The 26,540-nt window shown below is 46.9% G+C and overlaps 7 protein-coding genes across 7 annotated transcripts; 4 read left to right on the top strand and 3 right to left on the bottom strand.

The window, feature by feature from the left end:
* Positions 1-546: 546 nt before the first annotated feature.
* Positions 547-1,329, bottom strand: W97_00819 (uncharacterized protein; the record flags this gene model as incomplete). The annotated part of the gene is made up of 1 exon (XM_007778731.1): positions 547-1,329. One exon carries the CDS (start codon positions 1,327-1,329, stop codon positions 547-549), a length of 783 nt encoding a protein of 260 aa, XP_007776921.1.
* A 493-nt stretch (positions 1,330-1,822) lies between these two features.
* On the bottom strand, positions 1,823-3,036 carry W97_00818 (uncharacterized protein; the record flags this gene model as incomplete). Its single annotated transcript, XM_007778730.1, has 3 exons — positions 1,823-2,316; positions 2,362-2,485; positions 2,719-3,036. The coding sequence occupies 3 exons, from the start codon at positions 3,034-3,036 to the stop codon at positions 1,823-1,825; spliced, it is 936 nt and encodes a 311-aa protein (XP_007776920.1).
* A 2,203-nt stretch (positions 3,037-5,239) lies between these two features.
* On the top strand, positions 5,240-7,025 carry W97_00817 (uncharacterized protein; the record flags this gene model as incomplete). Its single annotated transcript, XM_007778729.1, has 5 exons — positions 5,240-5,640; positions 5,699-5,833; positions 5,903-6,279; positions 6,338-6,790; positions 6,853-7,025. 5 exons carry the CDS (start codon positions 5,240-5,242, stop codon positions 7,023-7,025), a joined length of 1,539 nt encoding a protein of 512 aa, XP_007776919.1.
* A 758-nt stretch (positions 7,026-7,783) lies between these two features.
* On the top strand, positions 7,784-9,181 carry W97_00816 (uncharacterized protein; the record flags this gene model as incomplete). The annotated part of the gene is made up of 2 exons (XM_007778728.1): positions 7,784-7,950; positions 8,008-9,181. 2 exons carry the CDS (start codon positions 7,784-7,786, stop codon positions 9,179-9,181), a joined length of 1,341 nt encoding a protein of 446 aa, XP_007776918.1.
* A 712-nt stretch (positions 9,182-9,893) lies between these two features.
* Positions 9,894-11,170, top strand: W97_00815 (uncharacterized protein; the record flags this gene model as incomplete). The annotated part of the gene is made up of 4 exons (XM_007778727.1): positions 9,894-9,936; positions 9,989-10,094; positions 10,150-10,162; positions 10,220-11,170. 4 exons carry the CDS (start codon positions 9,894-9,896, stop codon positions 11,168-11,170), a joined length of 1,113 nt encoding a protein of 370 aa, XP_007776917.1.
* A 3,533-nt stretch (positions 11,171-14,703) lies between these two features.
* On the bottom strand, positions 14,704-16,607 carry W97_00814 (uncharacterized protein; the record flags this gene model as incomplete). Its single annotated transcript, XM_007778726.1, has 2 exons — positions 14,704-16,248; positions 16,308-16,607. The coding sequence occupies 2 exons, from the start codon at positions 16,605-16,607 to the stop codon at positions 14,704-14,706; spliced, it is 1,845 nt and encodes a 614-aa protein (XP_007776916.1).
* Positions 16,608-20,348: 3,741 nt separating this feature from the next.
* Positions 20,349-21,529, top strand: W97_00813 (uncharacterized protein; the record flags this gene model as incomplete). Its single annotated transcript, XM_007778725.1, has 4 exons — positions 20,349-20,375; positions 20,441-20,475; positions 20,536-20,740; positions 20,795-21,529. 4 exons carry the CDS (start codon positions 20,349-20,351, stop codon positions 21,527-21,529), a joined length of 1,002 nt encoding a protein of 333 aa, XP_007776915.1.
* Positions 21,530-26,540: the final 5,011 nt, after the last annotated feature.

The raw sequence follows: 26,540 nt of genomic DNA, 5'->3' as shown, positions 1-26,540 counted from the left end.
TTTGGCGGGCGACTAGACGGCAGATTAAACGGGCCCCGATAACAGACCAAGCATGAGAAGGAGGAGTAAGATATATGCCCAAGGAAGCTTGAGCGCCAGGTGAGGTTTGATATACCGGCGCAAGCTTGCAGCGGCGTTACTCAGGTCGCTCTCGTACTGAGAGAGCTGAGACGCGGGGTGTGGTCGTCAGTTGACGATGACGGTTGCGTGGCGCGTGCGCGGCTGTGGTGGCGGGCCCGCCCAGAATGGCAGCACACACGAATCCAACTGCACGCTGTTGGGCTTCGAAGCTCAATCCTCACTAAAAGACGAAGAGGGCGCGTTGGAAGACGGAAGTTGCCGATCAAGTCCCTAAGATACGGTGGGCGCATGTACCCTTAGGAAGTTGACTCCACTGCCACTGTAAACGCCCTGGTATGCCCCCGCTGAACGCTCGAGTAAAACATCCAAGCAAATGCAAGAACGCCGCCGTCATGTCCGTAGCTGCCTCGTTGTTCCAAGCCATCTGACAAGTCTACCATCGTTTGTCTGGGAGGGGAGATTATATCAGTATCTCCCACCAGGCGGCGCAGGACTCCTGGCACCCGTAAACCGCGCACCCCGACTCCCAGCCGCCGCGCCTCCACCAGCACCCCTATCGTCTGGATACGGCGGCGCAGCACCTCGTTGCTCAAGCGGGTTCCTCGACCCAACCTGACTGAGCCCTGGACTGCTCGCAGCGCTCCCCGTCCCTTGAGTGTTCGAACTCCCCGTCGGGCTCCCCGATCTCGCACTACCCCACAGCCGCGCTTTGAGCCTTTCCTGCGCCGTCGTCCCCGACCCGCTTGATGGAGGAGGTGACGGGTTCGCCGCCTGTCGCTGCGGAGCGGAGAACTGGGACTGCAGACTTCCTGCCTTCTGGCTCGGCAGCGGCCTAGACGTCTGTTGTTCGAGCGGCTCTTGTGTGCCCGATCGCGGCTGTGGCTGTCGCGCCCCAGCCCTCACAGGCGCTCCGCGTCGCAGACTCATGGGCTCTTGTGCCTGGCCTTGCCCAGGTGAGTCCCATAGGTCGCTCAGCCCGCTTCCGCTTCCGCTTCCTGAGCCTCTTCCCACACTCCCTTGCCGGCTGGCGATTGCCGCCGGCGCTTGTTGGGCTTGGGGGGCTCTGGGGTCGGGAGGCAGCCATGGCGGGAAGGGACGGCCTTTTTCGGTGTAGTAGGCGCGCAGGACGCGGGAGATGTGCGAGTCGTCTTCGGTGTCACCGTCTTCTTCCGAGGAGAGGAGATTGCGGCGTAGGGAGGCGTAGCGGGATGTGGTGGTTGTGTAGAGGGATGTTAGGTAGGAGGACATTGTGCGCCGGTAAGGTTTGGGAGGTGGGAAGTGGAGGTGGAACGCGAGAACGGGGTTGTGCGCTGCTGATCGAAGGTTAGTTGTCCTTCTCAGGCTTGTATAGAGGTTGTTCTGGAGCTGCTCGGCGAATGTGGTCTAAATGGTGGTCTCAAACGTGCAGCTGTATCCCGCAGCAACGATCTTGGCGAAATTCTGGGCGCCAAGAGTTCGCGGTTCTGAGTTGTCACGACTTCTGTCATCCGGGCTGGTTCCTGTATATCGCAGTAACGCTTATATGTTGTTGTATTGAAGCTAGGTTCATCATAGAGCCGCTCAAGTAAGGGTGCTGTGGCCAAATTCACTCCTGCGTTTTCATAGGCTGCAGCTTATGACTGCTGAGCAGAAGTTTTAAACTAAACGTCGCAGTCTAGAAATGTCAACCCGCTTCAGTAAGCCTGTCGAGTGCTGTTCGATGTGATATTCGAGATGCATGAGTAGATCGCTTTCGTTGTTCTCATTGCCCCGTAATGTCCCAGTCCTGTTTCGAGGGGCTACCAGCCAGGGAGCTTGCATCTCTCCTCAAGAATTGACCGTACCCCTTTATGCCTACAAGGCCTCCTCCATCTCGATCCCACACCACTTCTCCACGTAACATCGTATACCTAGGCCACTGTCCTGCTTTCATTCCCTCATACTGTGTGCAGTCGACATTGTGGTGCAGCATCTCGTTCATCAGCTGCAGCTCCCCAAGCACACCGGGTGGATACCAGATCACAAGGTCTGCATCACTCTCTCCTGGGATCAAAGCGCCCTTCCGCGGATAGAGTTCATACAGCTTTGCAGCATTAGCCGATGTCACTTCGACAAACTTCTGCAGCGATAGCCGCTCAGCAGACAGAGCAAGCGCTAGACGCGTCTCCACGCCGGGACAACCGTTCGGGCTGCACTTGAAGTGGCCAACCGGGAACTCATTGCTCAAGACCGTCTTCTTCCCATTTACAGCGTTCTCTTAGGTGATGGGACAGTGGTCGGACGGCAGAATAGTGAATGTACTGTCCTTGAGACCTTCCCAGACGCCCTCGTGGTCTTGTTTGCCTTCTCTCGGCGGCGGACTGCACACGCACTTCGCACCCTCAAAACCGGGCCTGTCAAGATCTCTCTTCGTCAGGAAGAGGTACTACGGACACGTCTCCGCATACACAGGCAAGCCTTCATTTTGCGCCTCACGGATGTGCTTTGCAGCTGCTGGAGTCGATACATGGACAATCAGGATAGGGGTGTCGATGAACTCGCTGAGGCTAATGGCTCGGTAGGCAGCTGCTACTCCTGCAATAGGCGGGTGCGAAGTAGCATGGTATTTGGGCGCGAACGTTCTTTCTCTTCTAGCTTCTTAGTCATCCAATAAATCACTTGGCCGTTCTCGGCGTGGATCATCGTCGTGATGCGCTGTCGGCGAGCTCCGAGCAATACGTCTAAGATTTGATCGTCCTGGAGCTGGAGCGCAGCGTATGTCATGTAGATCTTTAGGGATGAAATGCCATGTTCGCGGAGGATCTTGAACTTGTCCAGTGCTTTAAATGAAGGATTGGAAACCAGGAGTTGGAAAGAGTAATCGGAGTAGCATTGCTTATTAGCCTCCGCATGAGTAGCTGATAAGGTATCAAGGAGGGTGTCCTCGCTCTTTTGCTGAGGCGCAAAAGCGATGATGGTCGTGGTGCCGCCGGCCATAGCTGAGCGAGTTCCTGTCTCGAAGTTGTCTGCTGTTGAACCTTTGCCGAACAATGGCGGTTCTTCAAGATGAACATGGGCGTCAACACCCCCCAGCTCGAACGTTCGTTATGTAGTACTTTGGTATCCCAGCGCTATCCGACATGACTCACCATCACATAACCTCCCTAAGCATCGATACACCTTGCGGCATCCAACTGAAGTTTTCCTCGTGGCTTGACCTACTCAATCTTGCTATTTTTTATAGCAATATCGTCCTCCCCGACTTCAGTGTCGGTCGCAACAATACCGTCAATGATAGTTATATCATACCTATCCGCCATGGCACTCGTCAAGACGGGCCCGCTACTAGGCTATGCTTTCTTGGTGTAGACAGTTGAGACTTGGTGTAAAGATGGCACACTTGCAGGACCAGGGCCTCCTTTTCCGAAATGAAAGGACTCCATCGACGATTCCTTGCTCACAGCATTGTAGTACTCATATTCAGTGCAATTCTTTAGAGCGGCGCTCTCACTCTCTCATCGTCATCCTTGTTTATCGTGGTAATTCTTACATATTAGCACTGATAGTGATCGTGACCAAACCCATCCTCGTGAGTTACCTATAGTAATACATCATGGCGTGGGCCCACGGCTGACCAGCTGGAAGCTCCTCGGAGTCGTCATCTGCCGGTTTTCATCATGATAGCTTATAGTTGATAGTCTACGTCTCTCGCCACGACCACCACGTGACCGCTACAATGCCACTTCGGATTCGATAACCACGTCTCTGTGACTATACCAAAGACGACAAAAGAGTTGGTGAGCCACCAGTCGCAATGTGCTTTCGCTCTATGAAATCCCCGTCGCTGATGAGCTTCAACTATGTACTCTCTCTCGAACATGTTCGGACATGAGATTGCCGTCTGGACCGAACACCGAGCCGACAACATCAACTCACGGTTGCTTCCACGGCCTCTGTTGGTGGTACCATCTCTCTTCTTTCCAAGAATGGGGACTATTCTCTGAAGGCGGAATAAGCTCCTGAGCCTCTTGGTCGCGGAGCATGGGCCATACCAGCAGATCGTAGGGGCTGCAAAGCAGTAGGCCATCTTGCACTTGACACGATGTTGTTGACAACCGGCAAGGCGTTTCTGTTGTGCCTGCTGAGGTTGTCTCCCAACGTCATGATGCTTGTGAGGTGGAAGTTGGGGAAGCCGAAACCCCCAGTTGGCTTGTGCTTTTTGGGGGCGGGCCGGAACGAGAAGACGGGACCCACAGCTCGACGATCTTTTGTCGTCGAGTTGCTCTTGCAACAACTACTGTCTACACTCTGGAATGGTCGCGGTCGCGGTCGCTTCGCGACAGTCGCCTGGCGGCGAAAAGAATGCCGAAACCTAGGATTGGATTGGCGACGGAGCTCCAAGCCTGCGGCCCGGAGTAGCATAATCAATTGAATCCTGCGATTCCGCATCGTGACCTCAAATTCCGGTAGAAACCTCAGATTCCATGTTCGTCCCTGGCAAAGAGCCGTCAGGTGTTTGGCGGTGGCATTTTACTTTCGGCTCCCCGTGTGGTGAGCCGTGGCTTCCGGGAACCATCCATGCAGCGTCTCACATCGCCGTGGCGTCCAGCGACCTATCACCAACCATTCCAACCCAGTCTGTGGCCATCGTGCAGCCAGCCGTGCCAGCCAAGTTCGCAGGTGCAGATGCTGGGTCCGTCGCGACTGGACGGACAACGACCAACCTCCGTTCTTGGCGCTCCGGATGCGATTGTCACCGCCGACGGTAAAGATCTCCAGGTAGGTATTTTCCGACCGTTACCTCAGGATTCGACTTGTGCGTCCGTGAGAGAACACTCAGCTAAACAGCCGTACAGCGCTTTTGCTGCTGACAATAGCTGAGGCAGCGGTCAAGCGTAATACAGAGCTCTGGGCTGATTGGTTGCGTCCATATTTTCAGCGCTGGAGTGTGCGACAAGCCTTACGGCCTCTCAGCCGACGGCCAGGAACACGCGCATTCGCTACCATTTTCTGCATGGAGGTGCCGGATGGGGCCGATTGTCAGACGGGGGGCCTGTAAGACGTCGGACAAGAAAGCCTTCCACAGCACACACGGCAATAGAAGTTATAAAGAGAGTGATATCGCGTCCCGCGAACGGAGGAGCCGTTCGCTAGATCTGAGGCATACGCAAAACAACCTTACTTCTGGCACCCAAGCGCAATGGACGCACCAGTTCTCAAGAAAGACCAGCTCGATGGCCGGGACGGCACCTACATCGTCGACAAGGAAATCCCAGAGACTGCCCTTGAGAGCGGCACCATCTCTCCAAACGGCTTGAAGACGACAGCCGATGGGAAGACGATCCTCATCCCACAGCCTTCAGACGACCCAAACGATCCTCTGAACTGGTCATGGGTCAAGAAACACACAGTCTTTGCTGCCCTGCTTCCGGGCTGCTTCCTTACGGATTGGGTCATCACATGGGGCTCGACGCTGTTTGAGATGCAGGCCAAGGACTGGCATATGAAGGTCCCAGCTGTTGCCCAGTCCATGTCTGGCTCCATCTTCATGCAAGGACCGGGTGGTCTCCTTGCTGTCCCTCTCTGTCAGCGATACGGAAGGTGAGCTACACGCATGGCCGTAGAATACGGCTCCAGTCGCGCTGACCTCATTGTCAAGGCTGCCCGTGCTGTTCTGGTCACAGCTCCTCACTCTGGTCTTCACCATCGGCGCGACCGTTTCACCCGACTACGCCAGCTTTACAGCCTGCCGTACGCTTCAAGGTTTCTTCGGCGCTCCGCCTCAAGTTATAGGGTACCTTTCCATGATCAACAACCTGTGGCGTAGCACCAAAAAAGCCCTTGTTGACTTATGATATTACAGGCTGTCCATGATCCATGACATGTTCTTCTTCCACGAGCGCGCCCGGAAAATCAATATCTGGGCCTTCAGCTTCCTGATCGGTCCGTACCTCGGGCCCTTCATCTCGGCTTTCATCGCAGAGAAGCTCTGGTGGAAGGAGAATTTCGGTGTCCTTTGTGGCTTCTACGCCTTCTCGGTTCTCATGGTGATCTGCTTTGGCGACGAGACCCTTTACGACCGGGACGGCCGAAGGAGCATATCGTCAAGCGGCTTTGGACGCCGCACAAGTCTCTTGTTGGGTATTGCTGGCTTCCGCGAGTGCGCGGGCAGGCCGACTATCTGGAGAGTGACCAAGGACCAGTACTCGCTGCTATTGCGACCATACCTCCTTTTGCCCAGTAAGTCAGCTCGTACTCAACTGTAATCGAGTAATAGGCTGACTCGGTGGTTACGTAGCTTTCGGATTCGTCACCTTTATCACGATGTGGACCATCGGCATTGTCTCCACGGTGACCCACTTCGTCGTGCCTCCACCGTATCTCTTCTCCCACACAGCTGTCGCTCTACTCTTCCTAGCTCCCATGCTTGGCACCGTCGCTGCCGAGTTCTGGGGACACTGGTTCAACGACTTCCTCTGCAACCGCTACACCAAGAAGCACGGCGGCAAATATGAGCCAGAGAACCGCCTGTGGGGCGTCTATCCTGCGTGGATCCTCGGCATCATTGGCCTTGTGGTTTTCGGCCAGTCACTGCAGCACCATTTGCATTGGATTGGCGTCGCGTTTGGCTGGGGCCTGAACTGCTTCTCGACCTTGGGCACAACCGTCGCTATTTCGGCGTATGTGCTTGATGTCTTCCCTCAGCATGCGGCGCTGGCTTCGTCATGGATTAATGCTTTCCGTGTAGTTGGTAAGTATCCTCCGCTCGAGGTACGAGTGGGGCTGGCTTGTGCTAACACAATCGTTTTGCAGGCGGCTTCACTGTCATCTACTTCCAAGCTAAGTGGGCGCACCATGATGGTCCCGCCATCACCTTCGGCAGCCAAGCTGCTATCGTCGCTGGCGCAATTATATCCATTGTAGCAACGCAGGTTTATGGCAAGAGGTGGCGGGCGAGATTCCCAGCACCGGCTGCTGAGAACTAACCGAGGTGGTCTTTTGACTGATGAAGAGTCGAGGTTCTAGAGCTGTTTTGACCTTGTTCTGCGGTAATGCTTGACGACCGGTTGTGCAGAAAACACCTCGACTGAGACTTATACCCTTCTGTTGGACTATGTATACAGCAGTTAGAGTACAAATGGCCTACTATATTCTGTCCCGAACTTTGTGCCGCTAAATGCTGCTACCGCTGCCCAATTTCTTTCAGTCGTGAGAAAGGTAAAGGAAAGTCCGACCAAACGGGGAGCCTGCGCCAAAGATTGCTGGATCTGGTGGATCGGGTCGTCCCGTTGGAGACGTTCCAGGTTGCCCAAGCGCACCAGCGCCATGTGGATGCCCTCTCCAAGGAGCGTCTCCAACCGCGTCCTTCGACTTCGTAGTTGCGTACGTAGTACAGGCTATGGACCCGTGTTTTTTAGTACCTGCACCCAGTTCTCGTTCATGCGGGAGGACTACGTATTGCGCACGGAAGGCTGGCAAAGGCTGATCCACGACGTCATGGCCGAAGCTCGCGTCTCTCTTTGCTTGAAGCATCAACAGCCGCAACGAACGCATCTCTGTACCTAGGTATTGAACCCTGGTTGAAGTCATGAAGTGTCTGCATGGTACTTTTGTCAAAGCCGCATGTACAAAGACACACGTTCCCTTTCCCGGTTCATACCACATTGCCAAACGAGCATTACTTTCTCCCCCGCCATCATCCTTCCTCTTGTCATCCAAGCTGCCCTCACGAAGCGCTACGACCATGAAGCGTTCTGCGCCAACATCGAAAGCTGCGCCTAAAGCGAAGAAGCCTCGACCTGAGATCCCAGATTATCACCTTACCCCGTCGCTTCGTGATGTTGATGGCGAGATCATCTGGCCGGCACCCAAAGACCAGATGGCAGAAGCCAGAAGACTCATAGTTCAATGGTATGGGCAGTGAATGCAGCGCTTAAGGACGCGGTTCCATTCTCTGACATTCTGCAGTGCCAATTCAAACAAGAAGACTCTAATCTGCCCGGACAAGGACGCCGATGGACTCACTTCAGGTGTGATCCTGTATCGGACGTTGACGCTTCTGGGGCTCTCCTCAGACCTCATTTCCGTTCACTTTCCCGCCAAAGGTAACAGCCTTCACGACGACGTCGAGCGCGAGACCATGACCAAGCTCTCGCCGTCCTATATCTTTGTCCTTGATCAAGGCTCTCGGCACTCTCCTCCTTTGATTCCTTCTCCGCACCAGGCTCTCGTGATCGACCACCACTACGCCGCCTCCTCCTCCAACTTTCCGGAAGGAGCTAAATTTGTGACAGCATGCAATTCACCGCCTGTAGCCACCTCTTCATTGCTCACCTACGAGCTCTGCCTTCCCCTGCATGAAGGCATCCAAGAATCCTGTGACTGGCTGTGCGTCATGGGCACCCACGGGGACCTAGGCAATACCATCAAGTGGTCTCCCCCATTCCCAGACATGACCGCCTCTCTCAAAAAATACACCAAGAAAGCCATTAACGACGCGGTATCCCTCCTCAACGCACCGCGGCGGACATCCACCTACGACGTGTCCTCCGCCTGGTCCGCTCTCCTCGCCTCATCCACCCCCTCCGAGCTCCTGACCAACAGAAGGCTCCTAGCCGCGAGAGCCGAAGTCAACGCGGAGGTCGAGCGCTGCACCCATACGGCCCCCAAATTCTCCATCGACGGCAGAATTGCTGTATTTCGCATCAACAGCCCTGCACAAGTTCATCCCGTCATCGCCACCCGATGGGCCGGGCATCTCCAATCCAGGAAGCTCGAGATCGTACTATGCGCTAATGAAGGCTACCGCGATGACGGAATGGTCAACTTCTCGTGTCGGGTTGCACGGTGCGCCCGGGATAGGGATCCGCCTGTTAATATCATTGAGATTTTGAAGGCTGTTGCTCAAGCTGCCGAGAAAGGGGATTTACTTGAACGGCTGGGCGAGTCGTTTGCGAGGGGGCACAACGAGGCGTCTGGAGGGATTGTGCCAGCGGAGGAATTTGAGGAGCTGATAAGGGCGCTAAGGGTTGGTGAGAAGCCGGAGAAGGAAGAGGCGACCGAGACGAAGAAGGGGAAGAGAGAGACGGGCAGCCTGCAAAAAAACACACTGACGAATTATTTCGGGAAGAAAGGGGCTTGAGGCAGAGACGTGGCGTCCTATACCACGAACATGGATTTGAACCGATATGGTTGGTCAGGCGCATAAGGAGAGCACACCTAATGATTATTTCGCGACTGGATAGCGAGGACGCCTCCTAAGGAGAATGATAGGAAGACCTGGTCCCTGAAGCCAAGGGTTGGCTTCCTCGGATCAGTAAGACGTTTGCAGCTCTAAACATCCGTCACAGAGATGATCCACAAAACAGCTTTCCTTCCCTTGACCTCGATGCTTACGTCTGCTGCGTCTCATCTTCGTTACTCCTGGTGGATGAACTCCTGCGAGTCGTTGAAGTGCCGAGATTGCGAAGAGGAATAACCTTGGAAGCCGAAAGAGGGGCCGGCGAATGAATTTCCATTTACAGCGCAGGTCAATCATGGCATGGTTTAGATCATGGAGCAGTTGAGCCCTTAGGATATGATATGTCCCATGAGTAATTCCAAGGGAATATGATAGCGAAAGCGAATCTTCATCATATTTCTGCGCCGTAAGCAGATCACTCAGGCCGTCTTCACCCCTGATGGCTCCCCTCTCGAGACTCTTGCAATAGCCCGGTTCCAAAACCTCAATACTCTGTGAATACTTCATCTTGGAGAAGCTCGCAGACGATCAAAGGCGACGACGACAGACTAGAAAGCTGCAAGGAGCCGATCGCGGCCTGAACGCGTCGTGCGCGTTCACCATCTTCAAAACCATGCGTTTCAAAGCTACCATCCAGAACATCCACACCTTTACCAGTATGGATATCATAGTCCACTGACTCTACTTCAACTGCTAAAGGCCACGCAGAGTTCACTGCTTCCCTAGCCTCCCTAGGTCCCGTTGCCTGGGTACGGCTCGACGAGCATGAAGTCCGCTTCACCATAATCCCCGAACAGGGCACCCAAGTGTGGGCGTAAGTCTCCATACACGCATATGTGGCGCGAGACTCACTCTTGCATATCCTGCAGTGTCCTCTCCATCGTAAGACTCCAAATCTGAATAAACTTGTGAGTATAATATTAAATTGGCGTGTCGCAGGACACCATCTTCGAGCACTACACCATCCAGTCCGCTGCCGCAAATGTCATAAACCTCGAAGTCCCCCTCATCCCCCTCAACCGCGCCCTCAAGTCTGCCCTCAGGGCAACCTCCGCCTCCATCCGCCTGACCAAGAAAGCCAACCTCCCCTTCTTAGTCCTGACCATCACCACTAATACCTTCAACCGCAATGCGCTCAGCAGCACGACAGGCGGATTCGGCGGCGGCGGCGCACACGCACAGTCAGGCAGCACCCACGACACGCGCGACGACAGCTACGACTTCCACGGCGCAAGCCCAAGCCATGACTTCGGAGGCAGCGGCCGGGAAAGAGAAACGGTAGTGACGCAGGATATACCGATCCGCGTCCTCGGTCAGGCGAGCGTAGAAGGAATCCACGAGCCGCGGTGCCGCGAGCCGGACGTGCATATCCTGCTGCCGCCGCTGATGCAGCTCAAGAGTATCAGCGACCGCTTCACGAAACTCGCGCTTGGGTCCCGCGACGGCGGCACAGGTGGCACAGGTGGCGGCCGGAGCGCCGTGGCCAGTGGACTGGGCCCGCGGCTCGAGATCGCGGCGAACATGCATGGGTGCTTGAAGCTCAATATCAGGACCGACGCGATGAATATCTCGAGTGTGTGGACCGGGTTGAGTAATCCGGAATTGGATGCAGGGCAGGTTGAGGGTGGGGAGGAGGGTATCGCGGCGCATCCGAGCACGAGAATGAAGGAGCTGGGGGATGTGCAGGGGAAGAGCGAGGAGGGGTGGGCGGTGTGTAGGATTGATGGGAGGGATTGGGGGAAGGTGATGAGTGTGGGACGGCTGGGGGGGAGGGTCATTGCTTGCTTTTGTCATGAGCACGCTTTGATTCTCTATGTTTATTTGTCGAATAATGAGGAGGGTGGGGATGAGTCGGTTTTGACGGTGAGTGACTCTCCAGCTGTTGATTGAGAAGACGTTGGAAGGCTGACGAAAGGCAGTATTACGTTAGCTCGTACAGTGCTTGAGTGGCCACCTGCAAAAGTGTATCAAAAAGAGTGGCGCATTTATAGTTCATACGCTACTCTGTCGCTCGACGACTGTACGTTCCTCATGAACGCAGCTGCGCTACGCACAAATTTCAGAATCTAACCTAGCCATTGTTCAAAGCATAGTGGTATTGCTGCAGCTTTCTCGAATCGCGGGTACTTTCGCCATACTTATATTGTTACTCGTTGTTTTCTTGTGCAACTTCTACGCCGAACTCCCGCCACAACAAATTCTACATTCATAAACATCTGTGACTCTCAATCTACTTGAACTTGATCAGCACGCTCCAACCCATGAATCTTCGCTATTGTGTTCCTCGAGACCAAAGACACAAGTCTTCTGGCTTGCATCCGCCTCCCTTGGGACGTTGGTTCTTCTCTGGGCTCCAAGTACTGTACGGTCTCTCCACTCGCATCTCGCAGTTTGCTTGTCCGTAAGAACATCGACAGCACACCCGAGCCCCAGCCATCTCTAGGTCCTAGCTGTAGGGCGGAAGCCATAGCTCTTCTGGAACGACTTACGTAGCCTGGAACGAGAATTCCGGTCTGTTGTTGTCTCATCGCAGCAGAGCGCCCGCTTCAGAAGGTCTTTGGTAGGGCGCAGCTCTAGTTGAACGGGAAAATGCATCGCATAATCGGAAGCGAGTTACAGGCTGTGTATTATCTACTTTCCATTCTGATTGATACCGCTTGCTCTTTGCGGCAGAGCATGCTGGGCGTTTTGTATCGTCTTTTCAGGGGCAAATCTCTAAATTTAGCTTCTTCCAGCATGATATCCGTAATGTGCAGCAACCAAGGCGTCGTGTCCGCAAAGCCTTCCAGGTAACAACACGTGAAGTCTTAGGAGTTGATCTGTTGGTGTTACAGCTTACAAATACCTTTGTGTAAAGGTCTTCCTACTAACCATGATCGTGGCCTTTCGCAATATTCGGACGTCAGCGTTACAATCGTGCCTTGACACCATGGCAAGACACACTCGATATGTATCGCTGAGCGTTCGGCCCCACGTTCTCAACGTCCATGTATCGCACCTCTTGTGTGCACCAGCGGCAGGTGCTCAGGCCAGTTCTGCACCCCCAAAGCTGTGGAGCTCGAAACGTTATGCCCACATATGCACACAGATATCACATATTTATTGCCTGCTTTTCCCCACCTAGGTAATCTTGACAAATATCAGTAGCATGGAATACCATGGAAGGGCTAAGAAACGCCATGAGGCGTGAGACTCGAATGCTACTGTATCATGACACCTCAAGGACTGAATCTTCAGCACAGCCTCAAGGTCCACCCTTCCTGATGCCAATCCCCACCGTTGAGGTGCCCGTCAAAGTCAGCCCCAGCCCTACAAGGGTCCGAGGGTCCCGCATTCTCGCTTCTCTCCCGGCCCCTGCCGTGCCTGTTAATCGCAAGATTCTATTTGCGTCTCAGCCCCCGCAAACCCCAACGTGGAAGCGTTCGTTCCGAAACCACCTGGACAGCTGCAGCCACATCCTTCCCACGGTCAACCTTTGCACTCCCATTCGTTCCAGGGAGCCCAAAATAGTGGCACGCGGCGCAACGGCGCTCCGCTTACGGCTTGGGAGATGCAGATGCAGCCCTAACAGATGCAGGAACGTGTGCTGCACTACTAGAGCGATCTGTAGCAAGTTCTGTACCTTAAACGCGCGACCTTTCTGCAGGCCTCATCTGGTTCTGTAACAAGACGTCGGCCATCCAGCAGAGGTAATGGCAGTGCATTTTTAGCGGGCGTGGACCTGCACTGGAGACATGCAGGTCGGTGGGGGTTTGATACTGTGCTGAAGCGGTGCTGAACTTACTGGAGCGTACGCTCTTCCTCTAGCATCGGAGCAGACGCTGGAAGCAGAACATGCGTGAGTGACCGGAGCTGAAAGTGCAGAAGCATGTATGCACCGCATCTATCGATGAACCCTCACAGATTCCGTCTGCTGCTCACTTGCCTGACTGTATCCAGCGTCCGTGCTGTGGCTATAGTAGCTGTTCGAGGATCCAGGCAGCCTCCAGACTGAACACCTGTTCCCTTGCGCTTCATATACCACAACGTCATTATCTGTTTAATGCAACACCGCATGGCTTCCTGCAACAGTGACTGCCGGCATCTCGCAAGGGCAGAAGTGCACAGAGCACTGTAGATGGCTGCCGTTGTGGCTTCTATCAGCCTTACCTCTCAAACGGCGCCAAACAGCGGTTGTGGCTGTCCTTGAGCCGCTCGTTGTGGCTGTGGCATTCACGGAGAACAGAACTCTCGTTCATTTTTAGGCGATGTAGTGCTCTTATTGGGCCTTAACCAGCATGACCGTTTTCTGTCTGCACTTGCTGCGCTTTGTGTGCGGCCTCTAGGCAGTGACCTATATATCCGCCATGGAATCACCAAGAGGACGACCATCTTTCAAACACCGCTTCAACTCGTTTCTGTTAACTGCCTTCGAACAGTCGTCCGAACTTCATCGTCTTCCATTCAACTCTCACTCGTTGAGCAGCGTCATACGTGATCTCCTTTATCAAGATCAACGCCCATTTCGACAACCTCAATCGAATAGAGCTTTCGCTCACATGGGTCGCGGTGGCTACAACTAAAGCGCCGAGCGTCGTCAACGTCGTTCAGGATTTCTCGTCTTCCAACTCGTTCTCTATCTCATACTCCATCGAGCGTTCGTTGTTTGAACAGCGTCATACATAGCCTCTCTCAGCAACACAAACACCAACTCCAACAACCCAATCGAACGAAACATTCGCTTTTATGGGTCACGGTGGCTACAGCTAAAGCGCCGAGCACCCCCAAGGTCAAATTCTTTTTCTCCATGGGACGGTAGTCCATATCCACAGCTGCACAATCGGCATCTGGAGGTTCATTCGGAGAGCCTGGGTCAACGCAGCCACCGGCAACGGATGCAGAAACATCACTCGCACAACACAAATCTTCCTACTGAGCCCTTATTCTCTTACAATCACGACGCACTCTTGCAGCCATCAACGACTGGTCAACTAGCGCCTGCCACGCTGTCACCGCAAGAACGTCCGCCGCAACGGGCCGAGGAGGCTACGACTAGCCGCGGCGCAGGGTCCCGCAGGCCACGCTTGGCAGATGAAGCCGTCAACAGGTCCATCGTTGATGCGCGGGACGGCCGCGGGTTTGAATGTCTTTCCCGTACTTTGCAGATAGCGTTTCTCTTTTGACGATCTTATGATAGATGCATGGACGGCGTTTTATAAAATCTCTTAGACCAGCGACGACATCGGCAGCATTCCAGGCGTTTTTCAGCGGAGGTAGATGGTGGGCTGGCCCCAGTTACCTCTAGTCGAGCTTTGTTTTGGAGATTTGTGTTTCTCGTTTCAGGAGTAGCGATTAGAGCTATCGTCATTTGCCAACGCAGAACCTGTAGCGCTAATTAATACTGTGCGCGCAAAAAAATGACTACTGTGGCCCGAAACTAGCACTTACTTCTCAAAAACCACACCAAGCACCTCCTCCACATCCCCGACTTGTCCCTTTCCTGTGATCTTGGCAAGGCAATCTGCCGCAGCCCTTAGGCTCTCGGCTGCCACCACCACATCGAGATCACCTTCTGAACTGCGCTCAGGGAATTCTAAGCTTGGCTGGACTTCGGCAAGGAAACTGTCGAGATGGAATATGCAGTCTTCTAGTAGTAGACGATGGCGTTCGGTCGCACCGAGAGACTCTTGCCACATCGATGGGTCGGGTGCAGCGTCTTCGAGATCCGGAATAATGGCTGAGGTGATTCTAGCGAAGACACTGATAAGTCCTTTGAGAAACTGTTGTATGTTGCCCGGGTCCGCAGTGTCCGATGAAGGGGCAAACGCCTCTTTGCAGGATACGAAGAAGACCTGTTCCTCCTGGTCAAGTGGGAATTTGCGCTGAATGGCATGCTTCCATGGTTGGACCAGGGTGTCAGCTTCGAAGCCCTTTGGGATCTTGTCTATTTTATTGACGACAACAAGTAGAGCAGCACCGTTTTCGTAGCATTCTCTTGCAGTCTCCTGGACTTCTGGGTCCACGACCAAGGAAGCTGACTGGCCCGACACAATGCTCTCGACAGATGTCATGACAATCACAACATCAGACTCCAGCGCCCGCTGCTTAGCGCGTCGAATGCCTTCCTGCTCGACCGCGCCAACAACGCCAGACGCCGCCTCATTCCCCACCGCACCGTTCGCATCTCGCACCCCAGCCACTGCGCTCTTCCTCAACCCCGCCATATCACCAAGCCTACAGTACCACCCTCCAATATCAACACCAACCTCAACAACATCCCTAGTGGTACCAGCCTCATGACTCACAATCGCCGCCTCCCTCCCCACAATCCTATTCAGCAACGAGCTCTTCCCCGCGTTCGGCGCGCCCAGCAACGCAACATCGATCCCCTCCCTCAGTAGCTCCCCCCTCACAGCATTGACGCGATGGGCCTCGAGTTGCTTCCTCAGTCTACTGACCTGCGCAGCGACCGACGCGGCCAACACGTCAGGGGCCTCGTCGAAGTGCTGATCCTCGGAGAAATCAATCAGCGCCTCCAGCTCCCCCCGCGCGTAGAGCAGCTGGGCCCGCCAGGTCTCATACCGCCTCGCAAGCGCACTCGTCGTCCCTCTGACGGACAACCGTCGCTGCTGCTCGGTCGTAGCGGACAGTGTATCTCCCAGCGCCTCGACCTGCGTCAGGTCCAACCGGCCATTGAGAAAAGCCCGCCGCGTGAACTCGCCGGGCTCGGCGTAGCGGATTCGACCTCGGGAGGTAGGGCAGCACGGTAGGGCTGCGAGCACGGCTTTCACGACTGCGGGACCGCCGTGGACGTGTAGCTCGAGGATGTCTTCGCCTGTGGCGGTGCGGGGGGAGGGGAAGTAGAGCACCAGTGCGTTGGAATCGAGGATGGTGTCTGCGGAAGGGGGTTGGGTGGGGTCGGTGAGGGTGCGGAGGGCGGCGAGGCGGGGTTCGGGGAGAGGTTTGGAGGGGCAGAGGCGGTGGTATATCTGAAGGATTCGATGTTAGAAATGCAGCGGGTTCCGAACAGTGTTTGGGTTAAGGATACCTCAACACATGCTGGTCCTGAGATTCTGATAACCGCTATGGCCGCTCTGCCTGGGGCAGTGGAGAGAGCATAGATAGTTGTCTCGCCAGCATTGACGCTAGTTTTTACGAATGCGTTACTATGGTGGGCACGTTGAGTGGTCGACGCGTGTAGATTTGCGGGAGAGCGGGCGGCAGATGTTTGCCATTTTCGCTGCTGAAGAGCAACACTGCATCTCGAGGCGGTGAAAAGGCGCGTGGACGATGGGTGCAGAAGTCTGGCTGTTTGCAGACGATTGTATATCGGTCTGACAGCTCTCATGCCGAGAGCAAAGAGTGGGTTGCATCAAACTCGCAGCTCGCAGCTCGAAGCTCAGCTACAGGCGTTCCAAGGTTCGGCGCCTGCTCGGCTCGTCAGTTGAGCGTTTTTCTATGCGCGCCCCACCAAAACTCACCCAGCGCTTAAGCCCATCAACCCATAACCTCACCGTCGTTATAAACGTCTTAAACTCTTGAAATTGAAGCCGAAAAGCTCTATATAAACTGCCTAATATGGCCAAGCGCAAAGGCACCAAAAAGACACTCTCTGCGCCTTCTAAACTCAAACGGTTGAGGGTGAAGGAGCTACCGCCTATTCCACCACCTAATCTATTACCTACTTCGCTAGCTTCTAATCTAATAGACTAAACACTTCTAGCGGAAGTCTAGCGGTATATTAAGGCGCGTTAGTAAGCTATTAATAAGCCGCTAAAGAGTTATAGTGCTGCTATTATTCAGTATTAGCCGTTCACGCGTTTTATAGGGGTTTAAGATATATTTAATAAGGATAGTATACCGCGAAGCGCTCTAGATATTAAGGTTAAAGAGGTGATTAATAAAATCTTTACTAGTAGTAGTTAGTAACTAGTCTAATTATTATAGCGTCTTTGCTCTAGATACTCGCTAGTACTACTAGCTACTACTAATATTATTAAATATGATATTAGCTAGATAGTTAAGATTAAAGGCTGTAAGGTTATTAAAGATACTAAGTAAAGCGTTAAAATAGATCTAACTTACTACTAGAGCTATTACCTATTTAATAAAAGAACGAGGCTTCTAGCTACTAAGATTATTAATAAGATACTTAAAGAAGTCGTTTATTTAGCTAAGATCTATACTAAAGCTAAGAGTATAAAGGATAATATTCTTACTATCAATTTTATTTATCTAGACTAAATACGTATTAATAGAATACTTAAAGCTTTTAGCTAGAGATTTCGAGATAAGGCACTCTATTACAAGCTAAAGCCTTACCCACTTAACTAGCGCACCGACCTAAAAAGATACAGTATTAAGCTCTACTCGATGAAAGAATAAAGTATTATATAAGCTTAAACACATATGCCTGCCACGTGCCTGATATACTCCGTGTTAATATCTTATAGAAGTTTAATAAATAAGCGCTGCTAGCTACTAAATATCTAGAAAAATCTACTAATATAATAAATTAGCTAGAGTAAGAGTTAAACCGTAATAACGCTAATAATAAGGTTAAATCCTACTAATATATCTATTAAGCTGTTTAGTGTAACTATAGTAGCTGCAATAATTAGAATAAATAGTGCTACTAGCTATCTAATAGCAAGTATATAAAGCTAATCTCTCCTAATCTAAAAGTGTAGACTAAGGCTTTTATTACAAGCTAAAGTCTTATCTACTTAACTATATGTACCGACCTAAAAAGATATAGTATCGAGCTCTACTCGATAAAAGGGTAAGGTATTATATAAGTTTAAACACGTGCACCTACCACATGCCTAATAGCTTTATTTTAAAAGATTACTATTATTACTAAGTTCATGCTACTAGCGGTAGTATTAGACTAGCTTTATCTTACTAAGTATAGATCTTGCGGTAGATAACTAAATTATTAGCTATTTAAGCTATCTCTACCACCTCTATATTTATATATACCTATAATACCGCCGCCGCCGCCGCTATTATAGGCGCAGATACTTTCTATAGATAGTACTACTATAGAGAATTCTAGACTACTACTATCTTTACTACTACGAGTTAATTTAATTCTAAAGTAGAATATATAACTCCGAGCCTATATTAGCTAGGTGAAATAAAAGATAAATAATAAGAGTTAGTGTACTAGATTTAAAGCTATTTATACTACTACTATAGAGAATTATCTTCGGCTTAATTATATAAGAAAGAAATAGCTAGATTAGTTTAGAGCATATAGAATTAAGAATAGAATTACTAGAATTATTAAGAAGAATGTAAAGGTATAGTATAATAAGGTTAAGTGTAAGAAGCTTATAGCTTAAAATAATGTATAGGTGGAGTAGATTTTAGAGCTAGTTTTAGATTTTAACTTCTATCTTTTCTATACGTGTCTATTAGCTTCAGGATCTCTATTAGCCCTATAAAAATTCAGTGTAGAAACTACTAAAATAAGCCACTTTAATAGAGAGTAAAAAGTCTTTAAATTTAATCTTAATTATCACTAATATCTACTATTAAATACTTAAAATAGACACGCGTGTATCTACAATCTAAGCCTACTTACTCTATATACTAATAGAGATATCTCTTAAATAAATAATTACTCTTATCTATCTCTTTAATATAAAGACGCTAATACTATATAATAAATACTTTAAGCTCTATAAAGAACTTCTCTATAGGGTTTAAACTAGATGAATATAGAAGTAGAAAGATAAGCTTAACACTATACTATTTAAATAACTTTAAGATAGACTTTAAATAATAAAAGAATATATTATCTATTACTATAACTAAGTTTTACCTAGATACCACCTATAAGATAGTAATAAGTAGTGCTCTATCTATAAATTAAATCTAGCCGTATCTATTATTTATTTAAAGACTATAGTATCTAGAATACTTTCTATTATATATACTAGTAATATCTAAAAGCGTTTACTATACATTAAATACTCGCGGTAGATTAGCGTTTAATCTTAAGGTAACTAGCTTGTTTTTTAAAACCCTATCCGCTTATCTATACTAGACTTATTAATAAAAACTAGCTATAAGGCCTTAAATCGTAATATAAGATAGAAGTAGTATATATAGAGCTATATATTACGTTCTTTAGCTATCTTACGAGCCTATCTTATCTTAGATTTAAGCTAACTTATTTAACTATCTTAGAACTAACTTATAGTCTTTCTACTCTAACTAGCTTCCTATAGATATTTGGATAGTAACTACCGCAATGCGATCTTGCTAAACTCGTTCTAAATAAACTAGCACATCTTATCTAAATATAGCTCCAGCTTTTTAATAAGGTAGTGGAGTAGTATCTTAATCCTCTCTTAATTTAGTAGCCTTACTAGACTAGCTACTATAATAAGACGAATCTAGCTAGTAAGCTTTATATTACGCTTAATACACTAGATAGTAGATTCGTTAGCTTAAATAGTATAGGTAATACAAAGGTATAAGTATCTAGTAGTAAAAAGCTTGATAATAAGGTTGCAAGTATAGTCTGAGATATTTAGAGCTATTACCACTAATTTTAAGAGTTTGAATAGATAATACTAGTGTGTTTAGAGCTTTATAGCGATAGTGAGGCTACTAGATTAATGGGCTTAAGTGCTGGGTGAGTTTTGGTGGGGCGCGCATAGAAAAACGCTCAACTGACGAGCCGAGCAGGCGCCGAACCTTGGAACGCCTGTACAAACGCCGCAGAAACGATGATCCGTCGCAGTTCGTCTCTGCCGCCAAGCCCGGGTTTTTAGCAGCGGAGGACGAAATCTTTTGACATTTCTTCTACCCATTTCTAACGGTCACTTCATTCAATATCAGATTGCTCTAAGGCACTGAAAATACCGACTTTGAACTGCTAGTCTCACTCCAGCATCCCGTTTCGCCACATTCGCGTAAATATACAACCAACCCGTTCCGTACACGTCCGTTTGCGCCAGGCGCAACGCCTCTTAGAAACCCCCGTTCTTCCTGCCTTAATCCAGGCCTTTCTCCTCGATACCCGGCACGCTTGCCACCTACGCCAATACCCCGTGGCCTCGCTCCCCAATCCATAATGGCTTCAGACGAAATAGTCTGGCAGGTGGGTAGCATCGAGCTTCCCGAGGCAGACATGTTTTCACAGGCTAACGTTTTATATGTCTGAAGGTCATTAACAACCAGTTCTGCTCCTTCAAGCTCAAGTATGTCCTCTAAATCCTGAGACCGAGCGGTTGACGCATTCTCGCTAACAGCTGAGGCAGAACTACCAAAGAATCGAATTTTTGCCGCAACGAGTACAATGTGACCGGTCTCTGCCGATCGCAGTACTGCCCACTGGCAAACTCACGATACGCCACCGTTCGTCAAGGTCCTAATGGAATCTTCTTGTACATCAAGGCCGTTGAGCGAGCGCACATGCCGAATAAGTGGTGGGAGAAGATAAAGCTGCCGTCGAACTACGCAAAGGTATGTGCGCTATAAATCCAGAGTCTTGGGATTCTGAGCTGATCTATTACTCAGGCTCTAGAGGAAATAGATACGCGGCTCATCTTCTTCCCCAAAGTTCTGGTCCACCGCTGCAAGCAAAGACTCACGCGATTGACGCAAGTTGCCATACGGACCAAACGACTGATGAAAGAGAACGAAAGACTAGGCGAGAAGCTGGTCCCGAAGTTGGCGCCCAAGGTCCGAAGAAGAGAGGAGACAAGAATGCGGAAAGCGGAAGCGGCCGCGAAGATAGAAAGAGCCATCGAACGAGAACTACTGCAGCGAATGAAGGAAGGCGCATATGGCGAGCAGCCGCTGAACGTCGACGAGAAGGTATGGCAGCGATTTCTCAAGCGCCAAGAGAAGAGCGGCGAAGCATTGCGGGACGAGGATCTCGACGAAGGGATTGAAGAGGAGGAAGAGACTGAGCACGAGTACGAGTATGAGCGGGGCGAAGCTGCTGGTGATGTCGAGTATGTTAGCGACGTAGAGGGCGAATCGGATGAGGATCGTGACGACCTGGAGGACTGGATAGGCGACAAAAGTTCAGATCAAGGCGACGGAAGTAGTGAAGAGGAAGATGATAGCGAGGATAGCAGTGAGGATGAGGATACGGATGATGAGGAGCTGAAGAAGGCGCTTGGAAGTCTTAAGAGGAAGCGCCCAGCGTCGCGCCCAGCGAAACCTGTCAAGAAGGGCAGGAAAGGACCGCACGTGGAGATCGAGTACGAGAGGGAGCCGGCGGTACGGCAGGCTATTACGTCCTGATAGATCCACTATACCCTATGTTACTTGGCTTAGTGCTCAGGTGGCGGATCTGGTAAGCATTTAAGTAGCTGTGTTTCATGGGCTACGAAACGCAAAGTTGTGCCGCTGCACCTGTTGCTGCTTGCAAAAGCATTCCCTACGGCTATCTTAACTAACGCAGCGCTTCCACCGAGAAGCGCTGGGATCTCGGAGAGCGGACTAAGTATTTTAGCGGCTCTTTTTGATAGATACTTATATCACCTACTTGGCTCGCATAACACGTATAAGAGCGCGCACTACCGTAACGTCTAGACTCGATCTATTTCAATTTTCTAGGAAGTCACGCTTTGCTAGAAGATACTTAATACTTATAGGTTTAGTATGCGGCTAAGAAACTACTAAGCAAGGTGCTATTAGGAAATCTTTTGATACCTTAGGAAAATCAAAAACCCTCTAAGCGCTCTAAGAGCTCTAAGAGCCCTCGGAGCGCTCGCGAGCCCCTTATATACAGACTACCTTATCTAAAGTACTCTAAGCGCTCTAAGTGCTTTAGATATCTGAAATATTTAAACTATCTAAATTATCTAAAACGTCTAAAATAATTAGCTGCTTAGTAAGTAGCTTAGTAAGTAGATTTTTTTAGAGTTCTTATTTTCGCTTATCTTTTACCCTCTAGTAAAAAGATATATAGTATCTATAAATTTAAAAAGTAAGTAAATAATAATTACTCTTTTTAAAAGTTTACCCTCTAAATAAGCTTTATTATATACCCTCTATATTCTACTAGTTAAATTAGACTTAAAGCTTTTTTTAATTCTTTTAGCTACTAACTAAGTATACTAAGCCCTACTAAGCTATACCTTTAGATACTTTAGATACTTTAAATAATTTAGATGATTTAGATGATTTAGATATCTAAAGTACTTAGAGTACTTAGAGCACTTAGATACGCTCGCGAGCCTCTTAAGAGAGATAAGAGTCACTTAGAGCCTTAAAGCTCTTAAAGGGCTCTTAGAGCGCTCTAAGAGGCTCTAAGAGAGAGAAAAGATTTCCTAATAGTAGTCTAGCTAATAGCTTAGAGATACATTTAATAAGGCTTTAAATTACATTTCTAATTCTTTATAACCCTTTACTTCTTATACTTTTGTAATAGTATTTATATAGAGAGACTATTAGCGCGTATAGATTCTTTTTTTTTTTAAATACAAACTATATAAATACTAATATATTAGTAAATCTTTAGGTATATAGAGACTAGATCTAGTGTAATAAGCTACTATCTCTAGATAATAATAGCTAATACTATAGGTTAATATAGTTCTAGTTAAGAGATAGGAAATAGATTTAAGATATAATAAAGGTAAATTAAGATTACTAGAGTACTTAATTAGATATATATTATAAGAATATAAGATTCTTATTCTAAGTTAAGTATAATATTTCTGTAGGAGAAATATTACCGCCTATATACTAGACTATATTTATGATTTCTATTATTTCTATTATCTACTATTATTAGAGATAATATAGATAGTAGTACTAGTGCTCTCTATTATCCCTCTCGTTTACTATTATTAGGAATAATATAGATAGTAGTAATATTCTTAGTAACCTAGCTAGTTCTAGATAAACTCTATACTAAGCGCTAGTTTATAATATCTAGATCTCAATAGCTATATTAGTAAATTCTTTAAGATTAGTTCTAGTTTAAAACTTTAAAAATATCTAGAATATAGCTTGCAAGTAGCTTATAAATAGAATAAATACTTAAAGTACTTAGAGTACTTATAGAGCGCTTAGAATACTTAAAGTAGTTTTAAATTCTAAAGTTCTCTTTCTTACTTCGCTTCTATTCTTTTATAAGATAAAGTATATTAGTAAATATTTTTATTTCTTAATCTCTAAGTATTTTTAAGTATTTCTAAGTGTTTCTAGAGGCTTAGAGCTATTATAAGTACTTAGAAATACTAAGTAAATATATTTACTTATAAGTAGCTTGCAAGCGTCTTATAAGCGGCTTTAGAATAGAATAATTTCTATAAGTACTTATATAAGATACAAAAGAAAGCCTTAGGCTAGCTCTAGTAGCTACTCCCCTATAATAGGAGCTTAGTAGAATTTAGTCTCCTACTAAATAATCTATATTACTTTATTTACATGTATCTTATTATTATATTACTATATTAACCCTAGGAATCTATGTCCTCTAATAACTTATAAAGAAAATCTATTTGTAATTAGCTTAGTATCTCTAGAAGAAAAAAGATAAAAAAAAACTCTAAGTCTAATTTAACTAGTATATTAAAGAAGAGTCTATAATAGAATCTATTTTGAAAGTAAACTTTTAGTATAAATAATCATTTATTAGAATAATATTACTTAAAGACTTTAATTACTATTTAAAGCAGAAAACTACTATCTACATATATCTAAACTCTCTAGATCTTACTACTTTCTAGTAGATTCTATTATACTAATCTATAGAGCCTTCTATTCTATAATTAGTAATTTATATTATAAATTCTATTTATTTAGATCCTTCTATAATCTAATAGAATCTTTAGTAATAAACTTAATTATTAATTAAATGTACCTATTCTATACTATAATAGTTTCTAATATTCTTAAAAAGTACTCTCTAAGCTACACTTAAACTATAGATATTCTATAAAATAAAGAAAAGAGTAAAGAATATAATATAAGTTAAATTTAGTTTATAAGCTACTATAAGTATATATTATATATTCTTAAATAGTACTTTCTAGAATAGACTCAAACTATAGATCTTATATCTAATACTATGAATAATATAATTTTTTTATAAATTATACCTATACTATATATATAAGTCTTTATATAAAGTAGAGACTTGATTATTCTAATAAGTGCTAGTATATACTAGTATATATAGAACTACACTAGTATTCTCTATTATATATAGATTAAAATCTTTATAAACTCTATAACTACTATCTAACTAATAATATTTAATTCTACTCTTCTATATCCGCGTAACTTCTCTATATTAGCTAAGTAAATATAGTAAGTATTATTATAAAGTAGCTTAGTATTAGTAGCACTACTACTAGTATAACTCGTAGTAGTAGTAGTAGCAGTAATAGTAATAATCTAAACCGCTCTTTTTATAAGACTCTATATATATAGAATAGAGGCTTCTATCTCTTCTTTAGTTAAGACCAATAGATATTTATACTGTAAGATGTATAGAGTAGTAGCTAATATTTATAATAAAGGTAAATCTAATTATATATACTAAGGTGGCCTTTATAGAGTATAGTAGTAATAACGTAAATAAGTAGATAATTAATAATCTACTATTTATTCAAAACGCTAATCTAATCTATTAGAAGTTAATCTCTAGAATTCTTATAGCCTACTAAGACTAGACTAAGCGTACGTGTAAGTGGTATAGAAAGAATTACTACTTAGATAATTACTAGATATAGTATCTAGAACTACGTCTAGAGCCGAAAGAGCTAGTGAATCACTAAGTGAATATAGCTATAAGGCATATAGCTTTATTAGTAAGGCGTACCTTAAATTCTAACTAATTAGAATATCGCTAAGATAAGTAAGATAAGTTAAAAGAGATAAATAACCGACTAAAACGATACTAGCGGAAAAGAGAGCGTACCTAGCTAAAAGGATAGCTAGAGTGGTATAACTAAGTAAATTAGTATAACTAGCTAGAGTTTTAAAAACAGAATCACTAGCTAAAACGTGATTACCGGAAAAATTAGCATACCTAGCTAAAGATATAGCTAAAAGGGTAGCTAGAGCGGTATAACTAAGTGAAGCGGTATAACTAGCTGGAACGTTAGGAGGAGTATGACTAAATAAGTTTAGTATAACTACTAAGACTTTAGCTCTTAGGATAGAGCTTATTCTAAGCTTACTAAGCTAGGACTATTACTTAGTAAAAGTGAGCCTACTACTACTAGGCCCTTTACTAGTTTCCTGGAATTACTGTTATATAATAGTAGAATGTCGAACTGGTCGAGTTCACTATTCTATAATAGTGAAGAATTCAAAACGACGGTTCTTTTAAGGGCTTACTTAAGCTAAGTTTCCCCGGATAATGCTATCCGATTAGATTAGTTAAATACTGTTGGGATTTCAGGTCCTTAGGTAGTAGGAACTGAATTGGTGGAGAGCTTAATTTTCTATCTAGTGGGAGAGGCCTCCTGTCTATATACTCTTTTCACTTACTCCCAAAATGAAACTTGTTAAGTTTCACTTACAGCTCCGTTTGAACGGACGTGGATAGAGGCTCTGTTAAAAACGGTAAGAGCTAAAAGCTCCGTTGGAAACGGACAGAAACGGACAGAACTTGGAGCTCCGTTTTAAAATAGAAGCTCCGTTTTGAAACGGAAATAGAATCTAAGGTTCTAGTTAAAAACGGAAGCTCCGCTTAGAGATGGAAGCTCCATTTTAAAACGGAAGCTCCATTAAAAATGAAAAACATAAAACTCCGCATTTAACTAGTAGTGAAAGTCTTGCTAAGGAAATGCTAAGGAAATACTAAGGAAATGCTAAGACAATGCTAAGCTAAGAACTTTAGAAATCAAATTCCAATACCCCTCCTTAAGATCTAAAGTTCTTGAACCTACTATTATATAATAGCAATTTTTAACAAACCTGACCAATTTAGCTAATTTATTATAATCTTTAAAATAAGATTATAACTCTACCGATTTTGATAATCTAATTTCGGTAATTTTACTACTAGTAGTATTTAACTAGCCCAATCCGGTCGTAGAATTCCTAGAATTTTAGCTTAGGTAGGCTTTTAGTAAATCTATCTACAATCTGATTAGCTTCTTCTAGGAAAAGGGTCTATAGTTCACCTCTTTTAATCACTCCTCGAATAAAGTGATAGTGCATATCAATATACTTAACACGTAAGTAATTAGTAGGGTCTTTTACAACTATAATAGCCGCAGTATGATTATAATATAACGCTAAGGCGTTCTACTAACTAATGCTAAGATGCTCTAATAAAGCTCTTAAC

The sequence above is a fragment of the Coniosporium apollinis genome (assembly GCF_000281105.1).
Source record: "Coniosporium apollinis CBS 100218 chromosome Unknown supercont1.3, whole genome shotgun sequence".
Classification (NCBI taxonomy): domain Eukaryota; kingdom Fungi; phylum Ascomycota; class Dothideomycetes; genus Coniosporium; species Coniosporium apollinis.
This window is presented reverse-complemented; position numbering and strand designations above follow the sequence as displayed.